Genomic DNA, 18496 nt, shown 5'->3' on the forward strand with positions numbered 1-18496 from the left:
GGCTATCAGATGTATAACTATAAGCTATAAGTTTCTGGGAACTTGGTTTTATAGTCTCTGGATGTTGGCCATTGGTGGAATTACATGGCGCTGGGGACAGTTTCTGTGTGTGACCGCCTAGCTACTGGAAAATGGGGAATCTGGCTGGAAGAGGTGGAGTCCCGATCCGAGCAGCCTTGGAGCTCTCAGCCCCGGGTTCCACACACCTGGGTTCCTCTGCCGGTTCCTTCATGCGTGAGGCTCCTTCGAACATGTGGAGAGTGGCCTTGAGCACTAAATAAATGTTTGTTTATAATAAAATGTTAGAAGTTTAAAATAATAATACTTATTTGTGTCTGCATGACAGAGCCTGGCAAGCTACCCGTGCTGATTTGATATGCCAAAAACAGTAACAACAAGTCTCACAGTGTAGATGTTACTGGTGCCTGCTGGAACAAATTGATGAACAATGGGACTATAGTGTTACAGTGCTATTTGTGTTATTTTTATGACGCAAAGACATTTTAAAGGTTCAAGAAAGCAGGAAACACTTATTTTAAATCACAGGTATGAATCTCCACCTCGTGTCTGACACATAGTAGGTTTCAATAAATATCTGGATTAATTCAAAGGAAAAATGGTCACATTTTCTGGGAAAACTCCCTGAAGTCCAGGAATAGTTGTTTCCTTTTCTATGCTCCTCTGCTGTCTGGATATTATAATTGCCACATTGTTACACAATGAAATTGTTTCCATGTCTTTCTCTGGGGGCCAGACTTTGAGATCCTGGTTGACAGAGATTAAATCCGTGGGTCTTTAATATCCAGCACAGGACCCATCTTATAGTAAGCTTCCATAATTTTCCTGGAATGAAAATACAATTCTAAAGGGGGTATTACACATTTTACAGTTGAAAAACTGGGGTCTGGCAAGGAAAATTAAAAACAAACAAAAACACAACCTTGGCTCAATTTTCATTTGAACTCAGAAGCTCAGCCACCGTTGCAACAAGCACCCTTCCCCCATGTCTAGCTATCATTACTTCTTGGTATTCATTAAAGGGAGGACAGCGAACTTTATTTCTCACTCAGGTCTGTCCTTAAGATAGAGCACAGCTGCTCAAGAGCTAAAGTGATAGCCTGGGAACCACATAGCCTAGGCCAGTGCAGAGAGGTACCAATAGGTGGGCGCCACCTCTGTGGATCATTCCTGGTAAAGCTCAGAAGATCAGACAGGTGCCAGCCATGTGCAAGGAAACATGTGAACAACCTCACGTGATTTTCCTGAGCTAACCGCATCTCATCTGATTTTCAACAGCAAATGCATGTGAGACCCCTGTGGAATGGAGAAGTTAGGTGCGTGAAGAGCCGATTACAGCACACCAGGGCACAAAGGAAGGGTGGGTGGAAAGGTTTGTTTCACTGGGCTTTCAAGGCTTTGCCCTGGCACAGGAAAAATGTGATTACGTTCTACTGAGTCAAGGGGTGCTTTCAACCGGTCCGCTGAAAAATACTCAAAATTAAGTGGGGGGGTAGGGGATGGAGGAGAGAAAAGTCGGTAGTAGAGAACTGGGGGCGGGGCGGGTGGACTGGGGACGCCTACTAAAAATAAGCAATTGGTTTCCTTTTAAATGGGGAGGACGCTGTTGGAGAGAGCGAAACGAATATTTTGAAACTTCGTGCAGCAAGGGGGTTCAAGCAAGAGTGTTCTTTGGAACTGGAGGAGAGCTCCTAGCTCAGTGGAGTAGGAGTCCCGGTGACTGATGCTCAGCGGATGCCAGACTTCCGGGGGGGGCGGGGATAATGTAGGGAAGATGAACTGGATACAAAGTAGTACATGAGTCGCTGCTGAAGCCGCTGGGGAGGATCACTAATCAGTTGCTGCTACCTGACTCCTGTCGGAGCAAGCAGCTTGCAGCCGTGCTCGCCGTCCGAAGAGATCCCGCGGCGGCTCTCAGACTCCCTCCCGGTGGTCCCCTGTGCTCTCCTCGCTCTCCCCGGGGCGCGGAAGCTTATAATACTATCTTTACCTCTCGCCAAGGCTAAGCCAGGCAGCGGCCCGGGTAGCCCTCGCGCCCCGAACCCGGAGCTGCAACTGCTGAGGCAGCCGCCCGCTCAGCCGCCCGGCTCTGGGAGCCGCCCGCCGACTGGCAACAGCGAGAATGATTGATGGGTGACCGGCTCAATGAGGGGGGCCTGGGCAGGGGGGTGGGGCGGGCCGGCTCGGGGCTGAGCCAGTCGCGGGCGCCGCGGGGGGCCGGGGGGCGGAGACTCCGTGGAATTGTGTCGGTGACATTGAATGGGGAGACCAAGCGCGAGCGAGGCGCGCGCGCGCACACACGCGCACACATCAGCCCGGCGCGCTCCGAGATCCCCGGCCACGTAAGTAACTATTAATACCGCCTCGCCGGGAGATGCGGGCTTGCTGAGCACTGGGATTGGCCTCGGACACTGTCGGCCACCCCCCCCCCCCCCTTGCAACCCCCACCTTCCATTCTAAATACTCAGTCCTCTTACCTCTGTGTAGAGGAAGGAAAAAAAAGAAAAGAAAAAGAAAAAGAAGGAAAGCCGCCAGTTTCCTCCAAAACAAACCCTAGCAGGCAATTTGGGTTTAGGGCAGGGGGAATCGGAGTGGTTGCAAATTATTCCAAGCAAGATCCCCGCCTACCGCGGGGAAGGAACGCTGCAGGTTGGTAGAGGCGCTTCCCGTGCCTGGAGGACCCCCCGGAAGCTCGTGCCTAGGAAATCGGAGACCATTGATCTGTCCTTGTCCCTGCCCGCACTTCTCTCAGTATTTGGAGGACGTTCTGGAGCGCCAGGGAGCAGCGACAGCATGAGCCTGTGCTGACCCCTGCCTGGCGGGCCAAGTCCTGGCTTTGTCCCGGTACCTGTGCCCGGGCCACGCTGCAACTCCCGTGCCCAGCTTTTGCAATCTTTTGTTGGCATCGCTGACCGCTCTAAGTTAAATGCTCTCTCTTTTTTTTTTTTTTTTGGTCTGTTTGTTTAATTTTTGGAGAGCTCTGGCAATCTTGGAAAAGCCTCAGACGCCACCTACAGTTAGAACGTAGGTAACTACCCTCTCCAGAACCCCCCCCCCTCCTTCCACGCCCCCCACCCTTTCCACCAAAAAAGGGGGTGCCGCGCGGATTCTGTCTGCCTGGCGGCGCGAGCCGGTAGACCCGTGCTTATTTCCTTTCTCTTTTTTTTGGCTGGGTCTCTAACGCTGGGAGACCTAGCCGCCGCGGCTCGCCCGCGAAGATTGCACGACCCGTCTGCGATTCGGAAGCCTGCGTGGGGATCGCTTCGGGAGTTCGGGCGCTGCAGCTCCCCACCTTAGCCAGCCGGTGACGCGTCTAGATCCACGTTGGAAAGAGGGACAGAGGAAAGAAAGAGGAGAGCGAGCGAGCGAGCGGGCGAGCGAAACAAACAAAAAAGTGCTGGAGATTTCTGCACACCGCGGGCTGCTTTGGGGTAACAAAAGGACCCGAGTTGCCGACTGAGCGCCCCCCGGGAGCCGGGCTCGGAGCGGACTAGGTGCCGGTCGGCGCCCATTCTGGGGCTTCTAACTCTTTCTCCACGTAGTCCCCTTCCCGTCCCCTCCCCTCTCGTTCCCTTTTAAGATCCGTGGCACGGAGGCGCCTGCAGCAGCTCTCGCCCGCGACTCATCTCTCCAGCGGGGTTTTTTTGTTTGTTTGTTTGTTGGTTGGTCGGTCGTGTGCGATCCCCACACTCATGAACATACACAGGTCCACCCCTATCACAATAGCAAGATATGGGCGATCGCGGAACAAAACCCAGGATTTCGAAGAGTTGTCGTCTATAAGGTCCGCCGAACCCAGCCAGAGTTTCAGCCCGAACCTTGGCTCCCCGAGCCCGCCCGAGACTCCGAACTTGTCGCATTGCGTTTCTTGCATCGGGAAATACTTATTGTTGGAACCTCTGGAGGGAGACCACGTTTTTCGTGCCGTGCATCTGCACAGTGGAGAGGAGCTGGTGTGCAAGGTAAAAAAAAAAAAAAAAAAAAAATTAAAAAAAAGAAAGCCTGGGATTTCTTTGCTTTTTTTTTTTTTTTTTGTCTGTTATAAAGATTCTCCGACCCAGTGGAGGGGGGCGGGAGGTCACCCAAACCCTAAGTCCAGGGGAAGGAGATTCAGGAGATAATTATCCGTGGCCTCGTGAAACGGGTTTATTTCTATGTTCACGTTCGACTAGTTGAGAAGTTTTTAGACCGTTGCAGACAATCAGACAATGGGGCGGGCTGCGGCGGGGGCGTTTAGGGGAGAGTCCGGGGCGGGAAGGGCGGCGGGACTGCGCGGGGGCCACGCACCCCGGTGCTTCCCCGAGCTCGTGGTGCGCCTCTGCGCGGGGCAGGGTCCCCACTGCCCGGGGGATTTCTCCTTGGGTCTAGCCCCCTCCCCTTCCCACTGGGAGTAGGGAATCCCGGGCTAATTTTAAGGCACTGACGACTTGGTTCTTTTCGCAGCCATTGTTCTTAGCAGCGTGCAGGTGTTAAACCTTTGTTCCGAAGGTGCCCTTTAAAAGAGACACACAAAGGTGTCCCTTCTGACGGAGCCCCGCGCGGGGAAGCAGTTTACAAAGAGCTTTCTCTTGCCTGGAGCCCTGAAAAGCAGAACTGGGGGTTATGGGGGGGCAGGGGGAAATGTGGATGTGGATGGAAATCTAAGGCACCAGGCACCTTTGAGTGTAGGAACTAGTGAGTCCTTGGCGGGGGGCGGGGTTGGGGTGGGGGGTCTTTCTTATCTTCCTTTCTTCTCATCTGCAGACTTACCTCACTGTACTCTTCCTGCGCTCCCCCGCCCCCTCCCCCCCACCCTGCAAGGTTTTGGATTCCCCGGGATTCATAGGGCTAATACACAGATGGGCACTTCAGTTTCCTTTTTGTCTTTGACCCTGATGAGTGACTGTTTTGTGTATGTGTGAGTGTGTGTGTATGTGTGTGTTTCTTTGTGCACCCACGGGGCTCCAGAGAAGGGATGAGCAGGGAAATTGCTATGAAAAGAGAAAAAAAGGAAAAAACAGCACAAGACAGGATAAGTCTCCCCAGGAACTGGTTGTGGGTATCAAAAATTCATTACCACATAAATTTAAAATTGTTCCCTCTTCTTGGGGGGGGTGCAGAAGTGGGGACCCCCCACTGTCTTTGCAATGGGCACTGTACACAGCTGTGTTGCACATAATGCCTCACACTTTTTCCATTAACCACAGACTGCTTTGTGGACTTGCTGTATTTCACAGGGGACCTAAGTATTTCAAGAAAAAAAAACTGGGGTTTTTGGAGGTCTTGGGTTCAGTTTTGCAGTTGTTCGATTCCAATCTCAGGGGGCTAAAACCAGAGTCTCATTAAATATTTTTCTCTGCAAGTACTGAGCATTTGGTATTTTGCATCTTCTCCAAGTGACTGAGACCCAGAGCAACTGTGCCCTGTTAACCAAAATTCAGTAGGCTATTCAGAGCTGGGTTGAATTCTCAGAAGACCTACAATGTTGCACAATAGGGTAGTCATCCTTTGAAATGAATGAGTTCCACTGAGCTGCAGCTCTCCTATGAAATATGCACAATCATCCAGCAGTGTGTGTTTTCACTCCTTTTGCTCAACTTCAGTATGATATTTTAATATTTTTCAAAGACTGGAGATGCTTTTAAGTAAAGGGACTCCACTGCCAAATTCTGCAGAAGCATCTGGCTGTTATTTCTTTGTTTAAAAGCAGAGGTGACTCCAGCCCCTGCTCTTTCTTTCTCCCTTCAGATACATCAAGACATATTTCACTTAGGGCTGACCTTACCATGTCATTCGGAGACTTGCTCTCTGCCCCGAAACTCTACTTAATCTGCCGGTTTAGTTATTGCAAAGATTGAATCAACCCCTCACCAATTACTGTGTGGCTGCAAGTGGATTTAAGTGCAGTATCATTGTTCTGCTTGACAGAGGTCATCCCTTTAAGACACAGCAGCTTCTGTTTTCCTGCCTTTTTACCAGAGGTGATGTGGGTGACTTATGCAAGCATAGTTGAATATATCTTAGGAGACTCCAAGTGGTTTTATATGGTTGCTTCTGTGAACTACTCTCATATACCGTGGATTCTTTTTTACTCCAGTGCTCAGTAAAATCTACACATTAAGTCAAGTTCCTTTTGCTGTTTTAATATACAGAGTTCACGTTTCTTAGCTTCAGTGTAGATCTGAAATGGGAGAGGGGAAATCTTTGCAAAAATTGATCAAATCTAGAGATGCCTCTTAATATAGAGGATGTATAGAGAATTTTAGTGGATATGGCAGAGAGATTTGAGGGTCATGTGTCCAAAACAATTAAGCATGTTTATTGTCTCCTGTGTCTACTTTACGCTCATCAAAGGAAGGGAGCTTTGAGGCTGGAGAGGGGCTTTAGTTTATTTAGTTCAAGGAAATGTTGGTAGCTAATTCTCATAGTGACATAATTACTATCTTTGCAGGAGAGACACTTTTTTTTTTTTTGCACATGCTATTTATTAATGATGGCCTAATCTTACTGCCTTAGCTAAATCATGTTATATAACTAAGGCTCCAAATTAAACATTTTAAAGAAGCTGGCAACCAGGCTTATGACTTGATTTTGCACTTGAAGGTGATGGTTTAAATACCAATGCAAACCCATAAATGCCTGTTATAGCTACTAATAAAACTTTGGCTCCTACTCATTTGGGAAAACCTAAGTACTTGCTTTATTTTTTCATACTCTGTCCACCATCTTGGAATTTGGTCTTTTCTACAAAGGGGATGGCCTACATTTTGAAGCTGCCATAATTTGTTTCATTTTTTTTTTAAATTTTATTTTTCATTTCATTCTGTGTACATTTAGTTTTTCAGCAGGGGTGCCGTGTAATCAGCTAGATTACACTGGTCTGAGCAAAAAGTACCTTTCATTTATTTTCTAAATGTAACTCAAAGCAGGAAGTACATTATAATCCTAACCCCATAAGCACTGGTGAGAGAGCCTGCAGCCTGCGGCTTCCAAACATATCCTCATTATACAACGCAGTGTGTTTACATTAGCCTCTGTGAAGTATTTATTGCTCTCTGAAATTTTTGAGGCTTTCCTGGGTTTCTGCTGCCTACAGTCTGGGTGTGAAAGTTGACTCAAGCATTTCAGATTCCTAATTGAACGGATCTCTGAGGTCACCACTCGTAGGTCATCATTTGACAGTTTCAGGGTGTGATTTGTGGTCTCTGGAGATGTTGAAGTATTCATTCTTAAATTCTAGGTTAGGGTGGCAGCAGCTGTGCCGTTTTCCTGAGATGCCTCATTATAGTTCATTCACAATGTTACTTTGCTTCCTTGCCCAAGGAAGAGCTTCTTAGCAGCGCTGTTGGAGGCACAGATTTCTTTTTTTTTTTCTCCACCTTTGAATCTAAGAGAGTGACTTAACTCATGATTCTTAAATGATAGCCTGTATCCCTGAATAGATTTCAGGAAGCATGAATCCCATTAGAATGAATCTAGCATTGTGCATGCATTTGCAAATGGGCTGGCCTCCTTTGCTAAGAGAGATGAAGCTTTTTGTTGGTGGTCCTTGTTGTGGTGGCGATTGTTTTTATAAGATTATCATGAGAGACCTGTACCCATGAAAGGTTAACAGTGCTCACTGTGTCTTCAAGTTGAGAAGAAAGGGGGAGATCCTGGGCTTTGTCCAACACGGCGCCCAGTATCAGTGACCTCATCCAAAGAATTGGTGGCTAATTAGAGCCTCAGGTTTGGTGATTTCTGTGCCAACCTTTCTCTCACCACATTGCAAACTGATACTTAAGGGGAATATATTCTAACTACTGAGAAAAACATGTAAGAAGCTAAAGGATGGTGCATTGATGACATTAGTGCATTGGCCTTAGGTGCTTCCCAGAGAAGCACTTTCACGCCGGCCCCGCCACTCACACAGACTGGAACAGTACCCACATTCCCGGCGGATAGTAAAACCACATTCCAAACCCCGGGGTCAGTATCCCCAGTTTAACAGAGACCTTCTTGAAATGAATGAAAGCTTTTTCTTCTAACTTCAAATATTCTCTGTAGTGTTCATTCCTGTTAAGTCTGCTTCAAAAAAAAAAAAAAAGAAAGAAAGAAAAGGTATTGAGGGTGGATCTTCTTTTGAAAGAACCCCACAGTGAGATGGCATTTCGCAGGCTAATTTTGATTCATAGAAAATCGTTGCATAACAGATTCATTGAACTAGATCTCTGTGGAGGGAGCAGAGAAAGAAGCTTCTGCTTCCCTTCCCTCTTGAAGACTGTGCCCTCTTCCTAGCTCTGCCACTGGGGGCTTGATGTGGCATTTTCACAACTGAGCCCCTAGGTCTACATCTGTAAGATGAAGGTGTTGAATTAGATCACAAATAGCAAAGCCTAGCTACTTAATGTATATACATTTCTAATATGTTGCATAGTTGTACAATGCAAATTTATAGAATTTGCTAGAGCCTGGCAAGCTACCCTTGCGTATTGGATATGCCAAAAACAGTAACAATAAGTCTCTCAATGAGAGACATTACTGGTGCCCGCTTGAACAAATCGATGAGCAATGGGGATGACAGTGACAGTGACAGATTCTTTAGAATCTAGTATGCCCTATAATGTTGCTACAGTTATATAGTGCTAATGTGTATCTTTCAAAGGCAAATAAGGTGTTTCTGTGTAACTTGAGATAGTCCACATTTTTTTTTTAGATTTTGCTTTAGTTCTATAAGCAAGGGTGATTAGAAATGAGGAAAAGTAGTAACATTGGAGTACTATGTTTGTCTTGCAGAGCTCATTTACCTTCCCTTTTTCATTTAAATCTTCCCAACATGGGAGAGTCAAGTATCATTTGTTCATTTTGCACATGAAGATTTTGAAGCTCAGGGAGGCCAAGCTACTAATTTAATGCCACACAGCTGGTAGGAGGCTCAGGGTGGTCTGGGTCCAAGTTCCACATGCTTTCTGCCATCTCAAAAATCTCAGGTCTATGACAGGTATCCAGACTCTGTGATGTGATTGCATGAAAGATGCTTCTGACTTTGGTCTTGTTACTTCTGCCCTAGGTATTTGATATCAGCTGCTACCAGGAGTCCCTGGCCCCGTGCTTTTGCCTGTCTGCCCATAGCAACATCAACCAAATCACCGAAATTATCCTGGGGGAGACCAAAGCCTATGTGTTCTTTGAGCGCAGCTATGGGGACATGCATTCCTTTGTCCGCACCTGCAAGAAGCTGAGGGAGGAGGAGGCAGCCAGACTGTTCTACCAGATCGCCTCAGCAGTGGCCCACTGCCACGACGGGGGTCTGGTGCTGCGGGATCTCAAGCTGCGGAAATTCATCTTTAAGGATGAAGAAAGGTAAGTCTTGTTCCTGCCCAGATCCAAGAACTTGTAGCGGCTCAGTGCGGCTGGCTTGAAAGATGGGAATGGACCATTTTTGCTGCCTGTTGTCCGGGTCTGGATACAGAGGACAAAGAGAGGTGTCTGTTTGCAGTGTGTTCAGTGTCCTTGGAAAACAAATTGCCAGTCACTCTTGACAGTGCTATCAAATGCTCAAAACGTAGATGCCAGGATGATCAGTGACCTGGTAATTTCCTTTGTTTCAGTGCCGTGAAGGCTGGAGGGGACAATGTAAGGCAAAGGTATCAAAACCCTATTTTCAGAATGTTGAGAGCCCAGCAATCGTCGTTGTAAGTCATTCATTCATTCAGGGAACGTTTTCTAACTACAGGCCTCAGTCACTGTTACTAACAATGTGTATATCAAGAGTAATTAGCTAGTTAGCTGACCCCAAAAGGAAGCATTACATGCCTGAAATGAAGGCATGCAACAGATCAGATTGGAAGGAGGGACATGGATGTTAGTTCCAACCAGGACCCGGAGAGTCAAGAAAGTTGTTTCAAGAGAGGTGGGTTTTGGAGCCAAGATTTGGAAGATGCAAGACTTGCAGTGGTGGTATTGTGAGAAGGACCAGTGTGTCAGGTGAGGGGACTGCCAGTGCAAAGCCCAGGAATGGGAGGCCTCGGTTCTATCAGTAGACAGCTGGACAGGATACCAGGCATCTGGGTCCTATTCATGGTTCTTCCATAACTCATTACAGTCTAATTAACAGACTTCACTGAGGCACTGCTTCCTTCTCCTGCTGACTTTGGTTGCAAAAACTCTCTCATGGTACTTTTTTGTTTTTTAAAGAATATGCTTTTGAAAGTAAAACATGAAATGGAGGAAGCTGGTTTATATTTGTTGCTGACTATAATTCTTTACTGTCATCACTGTCATCCCATTGCTCATCGATTTGCTCGAGCAGGCACCAGTAACGTCTCCATTGTGAAACTTGTTACTGTGTTTGGCATATAGAATATGCCATGGATAGCTTGCCAGGGTCTGTCGTGCGGGCAGGATAATCTCAGTAGCTTGCCGGGCTCTCCGAGAGAGGCAGAAGAACTGAACCCAGCTCGGCCTCATGCAAGGCAAATGCCCTACCCGCTGTGCTATTGCTCCAGCCCGACTATACTCTAAGAATTGTTTATGCATTTATGATATCATGAACCTCTTATGGTGGCATTGGGCATACTCATGTTTACTAGACCTGTGGTTAACAAAGTGGAGGGTCCATTGTCAAAACTGTTCAGGACCATCTGATTATAAGAATACTGGTGAAATTCATTCATTCCCTCACTCAGCAGACATTTCTGGAGTACCCTTATGTATCAACAAAGACAATACTTGCTAGCAGGATTTTCTGCCTTCCAGTTAGTTTACCATTTATCCTGTGATATTTTTAGATTATTGCTTAGAGAAGTCTGATGACCTCCAAATGAAAATGATCTAGCGGTGCTCTCTGGTTTGTGCATCTAATGGGGAAATAAATGCTTGGGAAGTAGTTAGGGATTAGTGAAGGTAAAGGGCTTATTGTCATTTAAACCAATGGTACAATTTTATGTATTCATAAGCCAGCCAAGTATACAAAGTGCAGGTAGCATTTGGGTTTCCTAAGCCTTCAGAGGTTGGTTATTGTTTCATATTTTTACCAATAAAGGGGCATCACATGTACTGATAGTAGCTAATATCCTGCTCCCTCATAATGAATGGCTTGGATCTTTATGAACACAGTGAAGAGAGGTGATGGCACTTTTCTAGGACTAAGAGTGTGGGGCATTGTCAGCCTTTTATCATCATTACTTCAGATGCTTCATCCTGGGTGCCTTGCAATCCAAGTTCTTTTTTAATTTTATTTATTTATTTTTGGCTTTTTGGGTCACAAACGGCAATGCACAGGGGTTACTCCTGATTTTGCACTCAGGAATTACTCCTGGCGCTGCTCAGGGATATGGGATGCTGGGAATCGAACCCAGTCAGAAGCGTGCAAGGCAAATGCCCTACCCGCTGTGCTATTGCTCCAAACCCACAATCCAGCTTGTTATCTTGATTTTTTTTTCTTTTTGGGTCACACTCAGCAATGCACAGGGATTACTCCTGGCTCATGCACTCAGGAATCACTCCTGGTGGTGCTCAGGGAACCACATGGGATGCTGGGAATCGAACCCGGGTCAGCCTCGTGCAAGGCAAACACCCTACTCACTGCGCTATCGCTCCAGCCCCTCATGATTTGCTTCTAATTCATTTGTGACCTTATGCTTCCAACATCTCCTGTCCCCCACCCCCAACCATCTGTCTTCCTTCTTCATCCCTCAGCCTCAATTTTTTACATCTTTTTATTGCCCTGAGTTTGTTACATTGACAGTCAGATCCTTCAGAGCCTTTCAGTTCTGCAGTTTTGAATAGTAGCATTTGGATATATCCCAACTCCCCAAAGAACGTTGACAAAGATACCCTCTATGCCCTTCTCTGTTCCAGTTTTCTGAGAGTTCTAATAACTATAGTACAAAAATAAGAGGTAATAGCTGGTGACCTCTGCGAGGATATTGTTCAGCGTTCTTAATTCTCTCTACTAATTGGGGAGGTATTGTGTGCATTTTATTGAGGAGAGCTGTAAAAGTGATGCACGGTAAATTCTCACTGTCTCAGGCAGGAAAGAGTCGAAGAGCATATTCTGCTTAAGTCAGTGCACAAGAAATTAATTTGCTTGCCTGAGGGAGTGAGGCCAGTGAATGCCTGTCACAAGGTCTGAAAGATTATAAGTGTTATCTTTGATGATTTCTCTTTAGGAATTTCAGGCATCAGCAGGGTGGCAGGGCCAGCAAAAGCACCTCTAGCAGATCATGTTTGTGAAATGAATCAGTGTGGGGTGGATTTGTCCCCAGGGTGTAGAACGTGGGAGCAAGGACAGGGCTTCCAAGGTTCCTGAGAGTACAAGAGGCTTCAGGCCTTTGAGTTTCTTGCCAAGAAGCAGATTTCCAAGGTGAGGGTGCCTCAGTGCCCACAGATTGCTAGAAACACAGAAGAGGCTGAGTCAGAGCATACTCTGGGGCTGGCTTCCCCCCACAGCCACCCCCAGACCTAGCGGTGTCCTTTAGGAGATGATTTGTAAAAATTTTAAAGAGCACATTGTAGCAGAAGCCTGAATCCTAGATGGCCTAGGACCCAGGGAAGAAATACCAAGATGAAGAAGTTTCTGGTACAAGGTCGGTGGGTCTCCGAGGAGCAGTCTGGAGTTTTGTTTGACTTTTGTGAAAGGGCATAACCATTTCTAAAACAAAGGGGTCAGAAAGAAGTATGCTACGTGAACCGGAAACTAGAGAGCACTTGACTGGAGCCAGTCTCAGACTTTAGTCCCTTTTCATGTCATGGAGCAGTTTCCTTCTGCAGAAGAAACTATCCCGTGATTGGGAGGAGCTTACTGGTTTGTTTACGATGGAGCCACCAGCAGCTCCGAAAGACCAGAAAGGAGAAGGGTCACTCTCAGTCTGATGCAGGGGGTGACCGGGCCACACAGGGATAATGTGACTGTTTTCAAGGTCACACCACAGCCAGGCAGTCATGTCATTTCACCCCAAAACGCTTTCTCTGCTGCACACACTGAAGAAGCAAGTCCCAGTGAATTTTCCATTCAGAAACACGACGAGTATTTCTGCAGATCTGAGCAGGGCTTTCTGTTTTCCAAGACATTGTAGATGTTCTTCTCATTTGTTGGCAAAATACATTCTTTTCCCCCTGCCCTGTTATCAATTCTCTGTGGGAAGAGAAAATTGCCTTGTAAACTTTCTTCCTCCCATGTTATTTTATTTATTATTGCTGTTATTTTGGTTTAGGAGCTGTCCCTGGGGAGGGCGGGTGGGTGGTCTACTCCCAGCCCAGTGTTGAGGGGGTCACTCCTGGCGATGCTGGGGTTATGCTGCAGTGTTGGGGGATCAAACCCAGTCCTTCCATTTGCAGAGCGTGTGCTCTAGCATACTGAGTCACCTTGCCCTGGCCTGCATGTTCTTCTTTTGGATTTGACCCCTGGATTTTAAAGTCAAAGACGCTGGAGAGTGTCACTCAGTGATTGCTGCCTCTGTGTTTCCCAGTGGTTGGTGAGTTTCACCGCAAAGGCCCTCTTTGGCCTGCTGGGCAGCCTGCCTGGACCACCTCACTACTGGGCAACTGGAGCCAGGGACTCCCCTACCCCCAGCCCTCACTACACACACACACACACATACACACACAGACACACACACACACACACACACATTTTGCTGGCTGTCCTCACCTTATTCATAACAATAGAACCCAATCAATAGATTTTGTCTGTTAGTCTAAAGCTTCCTCTTGAGATAGCGTTCACCACGGGAGGGAATGGCAGGTTGACTAGGAGAGGCTTTGGGAAGTGTAGCTATGGAGGTCGCACCTATTTCCTGCACTGCCCTGGGAGAAGAACACATCTTTGCAGACTTTTGGAAGTGTTGCTTTGCTGAGCTTCCCAAGTCCAGACGCCTTGTTTTGCAGCCTTCTCTCCATCAAGGATCTGCTCCTTGCTCTTCGATGATCTTGAAAGTGACTGAGGGCAGAGGCAGTAGGCAGAGAAGCTAGTGAGTTGCACGTGGTATAGAATGAGCCCTGGATCTGACTTCCCATGTATAGATTTTTCATTCTGGACCTCCGGCTTCTCATGAAAATATCCCCAGTGGGGGTGTCTGTGTCATAAGCCCAGTTTCCCAAGAGCAGCTTTGCAGACATGGTAAGCACTTGATTTCCAGTGTTGGGTCCAGGCCCATGTCTGTGGGTCTTCTCTGATGCCATGGTGAATGAGCAACAGGTCAGGTTTTTCTGCTTTATTTTCTTTGGATTTGAGTTCTAGATCCAAATTCTGCCTCTCCCCTGTGTCTGCCAGTTGATTTCAATTAATCACTTACTGTTCGGGATCTGCAATTTTCCCAATGCAGAAATAATGATAGAATCCTGATAGGGTGAATGTGAGGGTTTAGTGAGATACTTCTGTGAATGCAAGGGCAAGCACTGGACAATGGAAGGAGCTGGTCTTAGCATCGTCAGTCAAACAGAGCCATCTTGGGGGAGCAGTTCCCAGGCTCTGTATGGTCACAGGGATTGTGGGCCAGCGCTTTGGTGGCCTTTGCCATGAAGAGAGGAAGGTTCTAGATTTAAACCTCCTGTTCCTCTCTGTGGTTGAATCCTAATCAGATCCTCCGTGGTACTGGGAGAGCTCAATTCACATACATGTGCTGTGAAATCTGTATCTTAACTAGACTGGGGAGTCAACAGGATGTGTGCAGGGAGTGGCCACTGTCTTCCCATCCCTGTGTCGCCACTTCTTCCTGGGATGTTTCTGCAGCTCGAACCGTCAGTCCTTTGGCTTGTAAGGATTAAAGGGGGGGCTGAGGGGTCACTAGGGCCCACAGTCCTTGAATAGCTTCTTGGAGGATGTTAATCCCTACTTTGATTGAATTTGCCATGGATATACCTTCATGTCTAGAGTTCCTAGAGTTAAATCTGAAACTTGGAACACAACAGCTGACCCAGGTTCGATCCCCCCACCCCAAGTGCCACCAGGAGTGACCCCTGGAGCACAGACCCAGGAGTAAACCCTCAGCACCACTGGGTGTGGCTCCCAAAACAAAGCACTGTAAGACAAAAATCCTGAAATGATCAGTGTAAGTAGGAGAAACCCACAGAGGTGGGAGCCCTGAGCCTGAGAGAGACAGTTCAGTGCTGAGTCCCAGGGCGTGTGCCCCTGTCCCCCATCCCTACTGTAGCCTTCCAGTGGTCTGCCTGGGCAGCCATCCCTGGAGGCCGTCTATTAGAGTCGGAGGCTCTGAGGGTGTCTTGCTCTCCGAGGAAGGCCAGGCGTCACTCCTGTGTCATGACAGAGTCTCTGTCTGGATTCGTGTCTCTGCTCTTGACTTATTAGTAAACTTCTCCTTGACAGGTGACCCAACCTGTTCTTGGATTCAGATTGCCTCACCTGCAAAGTAGCAATAACAGGAAGATTTTCTTTCTGGAATGAAATGAATTTATGCTAGCGGGCCTGACTCGTGGCATATAATCACCTGCCAGCGAGAGGTTAGCTCTGGCTGCCCTTAACCTCCCCTGCATTCCGTGTGGCCCCTCGGGGAGCCCCCTTTAAGGCGGCCTGTGCTTAGGCTACAGTCCAGAGGCTAAACAGAGGACAGGATAGTTGTTGCTAATAGCAGACCTTGTTTGGCTCAACTTGTCTTTTTTCTCCACGGGATAAGGGTACTTGTAACCCCCTGCCTTCCCCCACCCCCTCCACCCCCGTCATGCCCTGCACCCAATTGCAGTTCAGTGTTGACATTTGATGGCACCAAAATACCCCATGTGAACAGAGAAACATGCCTCTGTACATGTTTCTTCTTTGCCTCGAGAGATCTTTATCGGCTGACGTCACAGGTTTCATTTCCTCTGCTTTGTGGAAGCTGCTCGGTGCTTGTTTCTGCAGGAGGGAAGCTGGTACCCTCTGCAGGAGCCCACGGGCCCTGGGGATTGCGGCGTAATAAACACCATCTGCGGAGACGCAGACCTGGGCTGCCCTGCGTATGTGGAGCCGGTGGGGAGGGGCCTGCTGCTTTCTCCTTCTCTCATCAGCCGCGGCCAGGGTGCTCTTCGTGGATGTGACTGTCTGCAGAGCCTTAGCTCTTCCGGCTGCCCCTGCCTCTGCTGAAGCTTCAGTACCTAACCAAGTCCACAGGACAGCCAGGGCAGCTCTCGAGACCACATTCTGCTTCTGTCATGAACAGTGGCTGTTGTACATGCTTTCAGTTGTACACTCGCCATCATTTAGCAGAGTCCCTTTTTTTTTCTTTGAAGAAGCCTTGAATACCTGGAATTTCCTTATTTAGGTAGAATACCTAAAGGGACTGGAGTGATAGCACAGCAGGTAGGGCGTTTCCTTTACACAAGGCCGACCTGGGTTCGATTCTTCCGTCCCTCTTGGAGAGCCTGGCAAGCTACTGAGAGTATCCCGCCCACACGGCAGAGCCTGGCAAGCTACCCGTGGCGTATTCGATATGCCAAAAATAGTAACAAGTCTCACAATGGAGACGTTACTGGTGCCCGCCTGAGCAAATAGATGAGCAAGGGGAGGACAGTGCTGCAGTGCTCTCTTAAGGGACAGCTCACCTCACTGTTTCTTCCCAGGAGTAAGAATGATCCCACCCCATTGCCTCCCATTGTCTCTGACATCTCTGATGTATCTCCCTTCTGACAGCCTGCAACTGTCCGGGTGGTCCTCCTCTGTTACTGGGAAGGATCTGCTTCTTGGGGACAGGAACTGTTCTGGTCACTGCTTTTGGAAAAAACTGGGCGGTTAGCGAGTGAACATCGACTTTATTGAGTAAGAGCAACCCAGTGGATTCTAAGGACAGAATGAGACAAAGAGACAGGGGCGGTGAAATGCAGCTCATTACACCTATGTCTTGGCAAAATAGGAGCTCTTAAGGATTAAATTTTATGACTATCCATGTAGACATCTACTTTGGCTTATTTGGGGATTGGATTTCAAGCCCAGAACCTTATGGACGGGCAGCAAATGCTCTGCCATTAAGTTTCCTTCATAATCCAGTCACCCTTGTCCATGAGAGCTATTTTTAGAGTACCACACCAAGTGAGAAATTAACTGAATGTTCCCCTTTTGACTTAATGATGCAACCAGCAACACTGATGGTTATTTCAGGGACTTGTCGGTGTCCGTGATGAAGTATAATTTTATTTATGAAGAATAGCTCTAATCAACATAAGAGGGAAGAACTTCTTTAGGGTTCTGTGCTTAGAAAAAGGACTAGTGGGTATTCTTCAGAAGTATCTCTGACTTAATTGTTTGCTGTTTCTTCTTAGTAAATGAGCTTATGGACCCCACAGAAAGCAGAGCAGAAAGACGTTTGATTACTTTACTTTGTGGTTTGACCTTGGTGTAGCCTCTCTGGGTTTGGATGGAGATAATGACCTTAAAGTATGCAGCTTAGCGCCTAGATCCCGTAGCAATTTCAAATAAAAATTGGTAAATTTTCACATTAAAACCATAAAAGTTAGCTCTATTGTAACCATGTTATCTAAAGTACAGTATAAGTATAAATAATTTTTTTAAATAATACATTGTCTTGATTGTTCTTGGTAGTTCTTGATAGTTCTGTGACACATACCTTAACAGCCCAAGCATTTTATTTTGTATTTTTATTCTTTTAGTTTGTTTTTGATTGATTTGTGAGCCACGCTCTGTGGTGCTCAGGGGATCGTTTATGGTGCTGGGAATTGAACCCTGCTCAGCCACCTACAAGACAAGTGCCTTACGGCTGCACTGTCTCTCTGTCCCTGAATTTGCTTCTTTGTTCAACAAATACTTATTGAATATCTATCATATGCCCGTCGCAAGTCTAGGAGCTGGAGCTACTGCAGTGTCAAATCACTCAGAAACCAGCCCTTGTGGGACTTCTGTCACAATATATAGAATCCCTTTCTAACAAAATGAGCTCATTTCATCCTAATAACTGGATTCATTTAATTTTGGAGGGGAGGGGCCACACTCAGAGGTACTTGGGGCTATTTCTGACTCTCTACTGGGTGGGGACAGAAGTTGCTTTCCTTGGTGCTTGGGTAGCCATGCATTACGGTGGACAACTGTATGTAAATAAATCAATTTAAACCCAAGAAGTAAGGTTTCTCTTGGGGTTCATAGTTAATAATCATCAAGGTACCACACTCCTGATCAAGGCTTTAAAATATCTGTGGTTGACTCCTGAAAGCAGATGGCAGGTACAATATCATACTTTCTGTACCACCTTGAGAAAGAAATTTGGGGCACAATTAGGCATCAGGCCTATACCAGAGGATTGACCCACTGGCGTCTACATTTGCTCAGTATTCTCTGAGTAGCCGTGCTTGTGTAGACAGGCCCGCAGTTGACCCACCGTGCCATTTCCCTCTGTTCTGCCATCCTATGTTATAGTGTGGGCTCTGTACTTTTTTTTACAAAATTGCAAGATGACTTCCATTCATTTTCCTGTATCTGGGCCTGGCACGTGATTTAGCATTGTAAGTACTTAGTAAATGTGTGACATTTAACCAAATGGATATATGGATCTCTATGTGCCCTGGAGGTATCAAC

General features: G+C 47.1%; 1 protein-coding gene across 1 annotated transcript in view; it reads left to right on the forward strand.

Annotated features, from left to right (window-relative positions):
• Positions 1-2298: 2298 nt before the first annotated feature.
• Positions 2299-18496, forward strand: part of TRIB2 (tribbles pseudokinase 2) — a 29553-nt gene continuing 13355 nt past the window's right edge. Inside the window, exons 1-2 of the mRNA XM_004609352.2 lie at positions 2299-3980; positions 9047-9339. Coding sequence (XP_004609409.1) covers positions 3711-3980; positions 9047-9339 — 563 coding nt within the window. The 5' untranslated portion in view covers positions 2299-3710. The remainder of the gene's footprint in view (positions 3981-9046; positions 9340-18496) is intronic.

Source organism: Sorex araneus, chromosome X, assembly GCF_027595985.1.
Source record: "Sorex araneus isolate mSorAra2 chromosome X, mSorAra2.pri, whole genome shotgun sequence".
In the NCBI taxonomy this organism is placed as follows: domain Eukaryota; kingdom Metazoa; phylum Chordata; class Mammalia; order Eulipotyphla; family Soricidae; genus Sorex; species Sorex araneus.